General features: G+C 47.1%; 1 protein-coding gene across 3 annotated transcripts in view; it reads left to right on the top strand.

The window, feature by feature from the left end:
- mctp1a (multiple C2 domains, transmembrane 1a) overlaps positions 1–10,000 on the top strand; it is a gene marked incomplete at its 5' end in the record, with an annotated part of 150,792 nt that overhangs the window by 74,489 nt on the left and 66,303 nt on the right. For all 3 annotated transcript variants that reach the window (XM_083673863.1, XM_083673864.1, XM_083673862.1), the window contains 4 exons: positions 2,794–2,936; positions 3,224–3,303; positions 4,335–4,446; positions 6,572–6,610. In XM_083673863.1, the coding sequence (XP_083529989.1) occupies positions 2,794–2,936; positions 3,224–3,303; positions 4,335–4,446; positions 6,572–6,610 (374 nt within the window). The remainder of the gene's footprint in view (positions 1–2,793; positions 2,937–3,223; positions 3,304–4,334; positions 4,447–6,571; positions 6,611–10,000) is intronic.

Raw genomic sequence — 10,000 nt, 5'->3', positions numbered from 1 at the left:
GTATGTCCACGTCCTGTGGCAATCGCAGCCAGCAGCAGGTGGCTGCAACACATTACATTGGCTACCGGTTCCACTGTGTGGTAGCTAACTACACGGCTCACAACACTATCCATTCCCCCAGCCTCATCCACCTCCACTGTACTCATGTCTCTTCTATATACGGCTGTCCCGCTGAGATCGATCAACGGCACCAGGGGGGTAGTGTGTTCAGCGTGTGTGTACATCTCCTCCCAGCAGACCTTAGAGCGCATGTTGTCTCACACACACCAAAAAGCCTGCTGGCAGCCGAGACGTCGTGTCAGCATTTTCCAGTCAGTCCCTGTAGTCCTCATCAAACTGTGATACAGCAGCACACGGTGTGACGTAATGGACTGTGTGCCACTAGAACGCTTAGACGGGCAACTCCCTGTGAGGGAGGGGGGGGGGATTGAGGGAGGGAGGGAGGGAGGGAGGGAGGGAGAGAGGGAGAGAGATACGTTGGAGAATGATTTAGATTGATGTATAGGATAGAGGGATACAGAGAAAATGGGAGTAATGTATGCTCCATTTAGCTAATCTGCTAATGGCACGAGTGTGTTTTACATTTGTGTAATATATGAGTTTGTTTGTGTGACTGGGTGAGTGTGTGTTGTTTGCGTGTGTGGTTCAGTTAACGTGCTTTGCGTGGTAATGATGGGGGTTATGCTATGATGCTAATCAGAAGAGGTAGGCTACATGAAAAACACACACAGAGCCAAGCTCCCCCGCTAGCCACGCTAGCCCCGCTAGCCACGCTCCCTGCTGGCCACGCTCCCAGATAGCCACGCTCCCAGATAGCTACGCTCCCAGCTAGTAGCTCCCAGCTAGTAGCTCCACAGCAGGAGCATGCCCAGTCCTGGCCTCCATCTCTGCCTGCTTCTGCAGAGTCAGTGAGGGGAGACAGGTGGTGGGAGTAGAGTGGGTGGGTGGAGGGTGGGTGGAGCACGGTGTAATGTTCATGTTCAGTTTGGGAGTTAGGATGCAGCTTGATATGCATACCCAAACACAATATCGGCTATCAGTTACTAGATCAGCGATGGACATACTACTGTTACATTACAAGTGTACTGTCCCGGAGCATACATGTTCTCCCTCAGATGAGTCTAGCAGGGGAGGCTGGTGGAGGTAGACATCGGACGACAGGCCCATTGTAATGCATACGTTTGATACCATTCCTCATTCCGTTCCATGCATTACACTGAGCCCATTCTCCGATGTCTACCTCCAGCAGCCTCCACTGGAGTCTAACGTATTTGTATAGGGTCCGCCCGGGTTTCTACAGACTACGGAACGTGAGCGGAGACTGGTAAGCTAATGAAGTTGATTATCTCCTCCACAAACAAAGCTTTGATTCCAACAGTTGTGACTATTAGAAAGGCTAACTCCTCTCTTTGTCTGCTTTGTCTTTGTCTCTGTGTTTGATCACATAAGATGAAGGGCCCTGTCTGAACCTATTGGTCTGATTGAGAGGAAAACAGCAACAGCAGTGTTTTTCGTAATACACCTCTTTGATGTTTTTCATCTGGCCTTCATCTCAGGATAATAACAGTGAAGAATAAGCTAGCAGGATAAAAGTGGGCTGTGTTTGGAGAATTGGATCAATAATCATTTTTCAATGGAAAATGTGGTCTCAAATAAATCTATTTTTCAAATAAATTACTTTGCCCTGTAAGGATGACGGTGAAAGGGCCTCTGAGTGTGTGTGTGTGTGTGTGCATGTGTGTGTGTGTGTGTATGTGTGCGTGTGCATGTGCGTGTGTGTGCGTCTGTGTGTGTAGTGTGTGTGTGTGTGTGTGCGTGCGTATGTCTGTGTATTAGATGGCTTGTGTGCGATGGAGTGTGTTTGTATCCCATTGCGTCAGGACAGGGAGAGTGATCAGTCAGAATCACCAGGGACTGCCACATAAAGACAATTTTAGATCAAGAGCTCCATCTACTGGTCAGTACTAGGTATTGCGTCTGTGAGAGATTGTACAAACGCTGTGTGTTTTAAATCCTTCTTCTGACAATCCTTTATTTTGCTGACATGAGCAGTTTGCATGTTTCCTTTGATGTTTCAATGATGTAATGAAACAATGTGTTTAACGAGAGAGTTGTTGGCTGAAGAGCACTATTGTTGTAAGTCCTGCACCACACAACATTCAGGGAACAGCAGCTCTGTTTCAGCCAATTAGACTTCAGCATTAGTCACATGACCTGGAGCGTGAGCGAGGAGTGTTCAGGCCAGGAGGGAGAGAGAGAGAGAGAGAGAGAGAGAGAGAGAGAGAGAGAGGGGGGGGGGGGCCTCCCCTTCTATACAACATCTATATACAGTACATATGTTACCCGCCTCTTGCTGTGTTGTCTATCAGCTCAGCCGGGTAAGGAGGGGAGAACACAAGGCTGTCTCTATCTCCTGAGTCCTTCCTTACCTTCCTTTCTCTTCCTCCTCCTCTTCTGGATGTGAGGGTCGTATCCCCATGCCTGGAGGTGACCCGGGCCTATCCTCACGTCCTCTCCTCTGTCCTCCACTCGCTTCTTCTCAGAAAAGCATTGGAGGAGAAAATGCAATGGGAGTAACCTAGATCTTCTCCTCCACTGCTTTTTGAGAAGAAGCAAGTGGAGGACAGAGGAGAGGACGCGAGGAGTCGTTATTTCCTAACCATAGTCTAGGCCCTAGTCTCTTTATAAACAATTAGACATCAGTGTTCCTCACCTCCTTGTATTCTGTATCTGTAGCAGTTTCTAACCTACTGTACCCCTGCCCTCATCTCTGTTCTGTGTCTCTCTCCACAGGGACCAGTGATCCGTATGTGAAGTTTAAGATTGGGGGCAAGGAGGTGTTCAGGAGTAAGACCATCAATAAGAACCTGAACCCGGTGTGGGACGAGAGGGTCAGCCTACTGGTGGACAGCCTGAGAGATCCGCTATATGTCAAGGTAATCCTTAGTGTGTGTGTGTGTGTGTGTGTGTGTGTGTGTGTGTGTGTGTGTGTGTGTGTGTGTGTGTGTGTGTGTGTGTGTGTGTGTGTAGTCAGTGGTGTGGTACTACAGTAGAATTATACTACAGTATGATGTTCCTATGCTAACAGTGCTTGTGTTGTTGTGGTTGTGTCCTCGGGTGTTTGACGATGACTTTTGGCCTTAGTGTGTGTGTAGTCAGTGATGTGGTACAACAGTATGATGTTGCTATGGTAACAGTGTGTGTGTTATTATTGTGTCCCTAGGTGTTTGACTATGACTTTGGCCTCCAGGATGACTTCATGGGCTCAGCCTACCTCTTCCTGGAGTCCCTGGAACACCAGAGGTCTGTACAGGAAACTCTGCTCCCACCTCCCTCCTCCCTCCTTCCTCCTCTCCTCTCTCCTCCCACCCCCTCCTTCCTCTCCTCTCTCTCTCCTATCTTCTCCCTCATTTCCTGTCTCATTCTCACTCTCCTCTTTCCTTCCTCCTCAATTCTTCTCTTTTTTTTCTCCTTTTCTTTGTTGTCTCATTGCAGCATGTCCACACCCTCTCACTCTCATTCTCTCTCTCTCTCTCTCTCTCTCTCTCTCTCTCTCTCTCTCTCTCTCTCTCTCTCTCTCTATCCCTCTCTCTCTCCAGCTCTTACTGTCTATCCTTTCTTGTCTGTTTTGTTCTGTCACTTTCTTCTTTCAATTTTTTCTTTTTCTTTTGTCTTTACTTTACTATCTGTCTATCTGGCCTCCCCTGCTCATACTGGACAGGTCAGTCTAGAGTGGATCTTGTCCAGTGATAATCCAACACTGCCCTCTAGTGTAATTATATGGGAAATGCACCTCACCCGATGTACTGCTGCTATCTAAACCTGCTGGAATTTTAAGGGAATCTGTCATATAATCTGTCATATACACTCACTGAGCACTTTATTAGGAACACCTGTACACCTTCTCATGGTGGTGGTGGTGTAATGGTGTGGGGAATGTTTTCTTGACACACTTTGGGCCCGTTAATACCAATCAATCATCGCTTGAATGCCACAGCCTATTTGAGTATTGTTGCTGACCATGCAAAAATGCATCCCTTCATGGCCACAATTTACCCATCTTCTAATGGCTACTTCCAGCATGATAATGCACCATGTCACAAAGAAAAAGTCATCTCAAACTGGTTTCATGAACATGACAATGAGACTGTTGGTTTCTCATTAGTACTCCCAAACATTGCCATGTCTTGTTACACCGACGTACACTTTTTAGGATTGCACATGTGTATGTGTGTGTGTGTGTGTGTGTGTGTGTGTGTGTGTGTGTGTGTATGTGTGTGTGTGTATAAAGTACCTTGTCAAGATGTAACTGTATTCTCTCTCTGCTCCTGCAGGACCCTGGATGTGACCCTTGACCTTAAAGATCCCCAGTACCCCGACCATAACCTGGGCACTCTAGATCTGGGGGTTACACTGTCGCCCAAAGAAGGAGACTTTAGGGAAGCTGTAAGTGTCCTCTCTCTCTCTCTCTCTTTCTCTCTTTCTCCCTCTCTCAATTGAATTGAATTCAACTTGCTTTATTGGCATGACATTCAAGTAGTATACAAATGGAAAGAAAAATAACAACATATGTATTGGAGTGTGTATTGCCTTCGACAGTGGAGGGTCTGGGTCTCTCTCTCTCTCTCTCTCTCTCTCTCTCTCTCTCTCTCTTTCTCTCTCTCTGTTATCCTTACATTCTTTCTTTCTAGTAATTGCCTCCACCCCTAGCTGTGGACACTCCTCATTGGTGATTTGAGTTGTGTAGTTTTAATACAGACTGTTAAGAAATAGAGTTTATCGTTAATGTTCGGACCATGTTTGATCTGAGCAGCTAAATCACTTTATGAGCAACAAAACATCCACAATGTTTACAAAAGTTGGGCCTAATTGTACTGAAGCAGACAGGATGTTCTTTGTGGGAACATATTGTTCCATACTTGATTTGCCAATCTGTCACTTTTGTCCTCCTGAGAGAGACTAATCACATTTCTTGGAAGAAATGAATCAGCATGGTTGGAACTATAATCTGAATCTAGAGCCAGATGGGAAATGTAGTTTCAGCTGTTCCTCACCCTTAATGAATCACCTTTTATTGAAAGCTGTGGAACAGCTCTGACATTTAACTCTCATTTAATTTGGCTCAGACGTCTCCCCTCAGCCAATGGCGTAACCCAATAATGCATCACCGTTGACTGAACAAGATCTCGACTGGCCTGCGGTCTGTCCCTGTCCCTGTCCCTGTCCCCTCAAGTGCACTTGTTCAGTCCCCATTATGGATTTAAAGAACATAGACTTGTGTAAGAAATGGTGCAGCCTCCCTTCAGCCCAAGCTTCCACCAATCCAATACTTTTAAATCCATGAGGCAGAGTGAGCGAGTGCACTGTTCATAAGTAGAGAGCAGGGGAGGCTGGTGGAGGTAGAAATCAGAGGACGGGCTCATTGTAATGCTGTCCTCCGATTTCTACCTCCACCAGCCTCCCCTGGTAGAGAAGTGGACCACAGCCAGAGCTGGCATCAGCTGAACTCCATGAGCTGTAAACAATCCATCCCTCAACTGGTGGAAAATTAATGATACTTTCTGAGAGGTTTTTACAGTAGCACGCGCACACACACACACACACACACACACACACGCACACACACACACACACACACACACACACACACAGAAACTCACACACACACACACACACACAGAAACTCACACTCACACACGCACGCACGCACATTGTACTCACTCACAATCAAACGTGCTCGTAGAACAAAACAAATACTGTGTTCCATGTTCAAAGAGGGTTGGATATATTGCTCCTAATTATGTGCATGCTTGTCTCTGCGGAGGTGCTCAGTGTTTCAGAGTCGAATTTATTTCTGTTCAATTATTTGTTTGTTTAATTGGACCCTGCATGTTTGATAAAGAACAAGGCAGGGTCCAGGGGGAAATATTTTATTCTGTTTGATCTGATGTCTTAATTTTGCTGCTTATTTGGTTCTATAGTTCAGAGAATCCACTTTTGACAGAACAAATAAAACCTATTTAGGTTAAGCATCATTTTGGATCCCTCAAACTGAAAAGAAAAGAGCACAAGGTTACTCTGATGCAGTGTGGATTCTTTCTCTCTATCGCCACCTACTGGTCAATATTAGCTTATTAAATCAAGGGTTTGACAAACAGTATTTTATAGATGAAGAATCAACGAACAACACGCTATACTGTACTGGATGGCTCCAAAAACCAGGAGAGAAAGCACAGAGTTTTGGTAGGAGTACTGTACCACTGTTAAACAGGTGTCTTACTGTGATACACAATAACATAGCTTCACCCACCATCACTCAGGAGAACCCTGTGTGTGTGTGTGTGTGTGTTGCTGTCTGAGTGTGTGACTTCACACACATGTATACCTGTCCCTTGTGTGTGCAGCACAGTATATATGGGCTCATGTGGGCAGCAGCGCTTCTAATGTATTGCTTACTTTGGCTGCGTGTGACCCCCCCCGCCCCCCCCCCTCCCACCGCCTCTACTCCGCCTCGCCTTCGCAGTCAGGGGGCGTGGCGTTCTACAGTATAACCGCTTTGTCTCATTTACAGACCATGCTTATGAGAAGGAGCTGGAAACGGTCCAGTAAGGTAATACACAGCATGTGACCCCCCCCCTCAACTATCTACTGTACCCCCCCCTTTCTCACCACCACCACAGTCCTGGTGGCCTGGGTGGATTCCAGGCCCCGGCCCTGGTCCACTCCACCTCAGTGTCACCAACGGTCACCTGTATAAGTTCTCCTTACGTTCTCCTTCAGCCTTCTCACCTGCTTCTATTTTCCACACGCTGCAATATACCAACAGCTAGCCTTGTCTAACTGAGAGACAACTGTAGTCGGATTCTCCAAATGTCTTCCCACGGTATTGACGTGTATTGTACCGGTACTTGCACTTTTTGCTCTGAGACGCAGAGGGAACATTACCAATCAGCCATGGGCCCCATTTACATGATGTTGCACAGTGTAGATGCAACCAGACAAAAAAACAAAAAAGATATTTTGATTTTGGTGGCATTTGGAGGTGGTCTAGATCGCATATCTTTCATATCCAATCTGTTTGTAAACGGGGACCTGCAGTAGCTGCTGGCTCTCAGGACAGATGAAGGCTCTGAAGGCAGCTTGTCCAGTCCCGGCTGGGGCAAGCACAGTGTATTGCAGCTACTGGGTGCGAAAATAAAGTGAATTTGTTTCTCCGCTGTCATCCTCATCCCTCTCCCACTGTAAAGGGGCCTGTGTGGCTGGGAACAGCGGGACTGTCCCTGAACAGTCCCTCTGGTAGTAGAGGAGGACAGCAGGACAGCAGGACAGCGGGAGTGTCCCTGAACAGTCTCTCTGGTAGGACAGGAGGACTGTCCCTGAACAGTCTCTCTGGTAGAACAGGAGGACAGGAGGACTGTCCCAGGACAGTCTCTCTGGTAGGACAGGAGGACAGGAGGACTGTCCCAGGACAGTCTCTCTGGTAACAGAGAGGAGGACAGGAGGACAGCGGGACTGTCCCTAAACAGTCTCTCTGGTCGGAGAGGACAGGAGGACAGCGGGACTGTCCGTGAGCAGTCTCTCTGGTAACAGAGAGGAGGACAGGACAGGAGGACTGTCCCTGAACAGTCTCTCTGGTAGGACAGAAGGAGAGAAGGACAGGAGGACAGCGGGACTGCCCCAGAACAGTCTCTGTGGTAGGAGAGGAGGACAGGAGGTGCCTTCACTGGTATACAACCAAACTAACTAACGCCAAGGCTAGACTGTCCAACTGAACATGGGACCAGGAAGAGTGTGTGTGTGTGTGTGTGTGTGTGTGTGTGTGTGTGTGTGTGTGCGCGCGTGTGTGTGTGTGCGTGTGTGTGTGTGTGTGTGTGAGTGTGTGTGTGGGTCCCTTTACCTCATCCATACCTGTCTGTCTCTCAGTTCCCATGTTGCCTGGCCGATTGAACCCTGACCTATTGTTTATCTCCATCTCCCTCATGTTGGCTCTCTTTGATGTCATTACAACAGAAAGGCATGCTGGTCCAGGCTCCGCTCCTCCTCATTGGCCCACGCATGTGGCACATGTCTGTTTGTAGCCAATGGCTATTCAATATGTCACAAACTGTATCCTGTCTGTCACGTTGGGATGCACTGCTACAGTTGTGTCATTCAAGAAAGGTTACAATCAATAGGCCAATATGGTTTGGCCCCCTGGTCATGTGACCTGGCAGCAGGTGTGACAAGAGAGAAGGGCTAAGAAGAAGTTAGGGTTAGGTTTTGGGGTTAGGGTCATGGTTAGGGGTTAGGGATTAGGGTTAGGGTCATGGTTAGGGGTTAGGGTTAGGGTTAGGGTCATGGTTAGGGGTTAGGGTTAGGACTGTTTGACAAGCAGCGGAGGCTGAAGGAGGGAGACATCAGATGACCAGCTCATTGTAATGCATGGAAAGAAGAATGGACCAATCACAATGTATTTGATATGCGTTTGATACCATTCCTCATTCTGTTTCCAGCTGTCTGTTTTCTTCGTCCACCTGCCGTCGCTGATGGCAAACAAAAACAAGTTTAATTGTTAATTAAATAAGTGTTTCTCAGAGCACAGCTTTGCAGGCCTCGTAACAGTTAAGTACAATAAAAGTTTGTTTGACTTACTAAAGTGAGAGAGAGACACAGAAACATATTTAAAGTGTCTCTGGTTGGAGTGGGGGGCGGACCAGGGGAGGCTGATGGAGGCAGAAATGGAACGGAGCCCGTCCTCCAACTTCTACCTCCACCAGCCTCCACTGGGGCAGACCTCCTGCTGTGGTGTTTCACCAAACCAACCCTTTGAAGCTCCAAACTGGGCCATCCCGTCTGTGACTCGGGAATTAGCTTCCATCACTAACTAACTAACTAACTGTGCTGTAGTTCCATACCAAGCCCACTTGCTCCTGGGTGCCTGCCTGCCTGCCTGCACAGTTATAAATACACTTCACTCCTCTTTAATGAAGCCAGTAGAAAAGCCAGAAAAGTGCTGGACTCACTACACACTACATGCAAACAACGCAAAAACGGCTATCGGATAATTAAGACTTTAAATTACTTTAAATCTCTCACTTCTCTGCTTCTCTGCGAGTTCAGCAAAGCCGAATCGTGACTCCTATTTCTTTCAAAGTCTCTGCTATTTCAAAGGGCTACACGGCTTTCTTGAAGAAGTTGAACAGTTCAAAACACACAGGGCTTTTTGTGTTAGCTCCCTACATTCTACACACTTCTCCCGTTGTATTGTCTGCCTTCCCTGCTCTCCTAATCCAAATCGTCCACGGGTTTTACGTAACGAGCGAAACAAAGTAATTTATGTAACAACAAAACAATAACGATGCCTTGACAATTAGGCTTTTGGCGAGATGAGGAGCGAAGACACGATTCCACCATTAGCATACGGTAGCATGTACGCTAGCCTACGTGAGGAGTGGGAGCCAGAGTGGGCGGACTGACAGTTGTATGGGTGGTTGTACTTCTTGTATCAACGCACCCGAGACACTTGCATTGTTTAATATCTGGAGGATGGAAATGAAGAGGCCTCGCCTCCAGATCAAAGCGCTGTTCTTGTGCGGCAAGGGTTTGTTAAAAGTTTAATGAAATTCACAGGAAACAAAAGCTATGCTAATGAGCCTCCCAGTGAGCCAGCAAGACAGTGATAACTTAGAGAGATGTGTTTGTTTGACAAATAAGTATGCCCACCTCTTGTTGTTTTTTTTGTGTTGTTTTGTTTACCACACACACACACACACACACACACACAAGTCATCAGCAGCAGTGTGACTCCAGCAGAGGATACATAGGCCTGTAAGCGATTAGAAAACGGCTCGAAAAACGTTCTTAAACTGAGGAAAAGCATCAATCTGAATTTGTGATGTTGTCAATACACAGCTGAATGGCTGTGTGTGCTGTGCACTGTAGCTGTCACTCACAGACGGAGATTCTAGTTAAACACACACAGATCCACCACGTGACTAGTACTATTGTCACTTTATTGTCA

This window comes from Argentina silus (assembly GCF_951799395.1).
Source record: "Argentina silus genome assembly, chromosome: 7".
Classification (NCBI taxonomy): domain Eukaryota; kingdom Metazoa; phylum Chordata; class Actinopteri; order Argentiniformes; family Argentinidae; genus Argentina; species Argentina silus.
The sequence above is the reverse complement of the archived record's forward strand: the minus strand, read 5'-3'. Positions and strand labels throughout refer to the sequence as shown.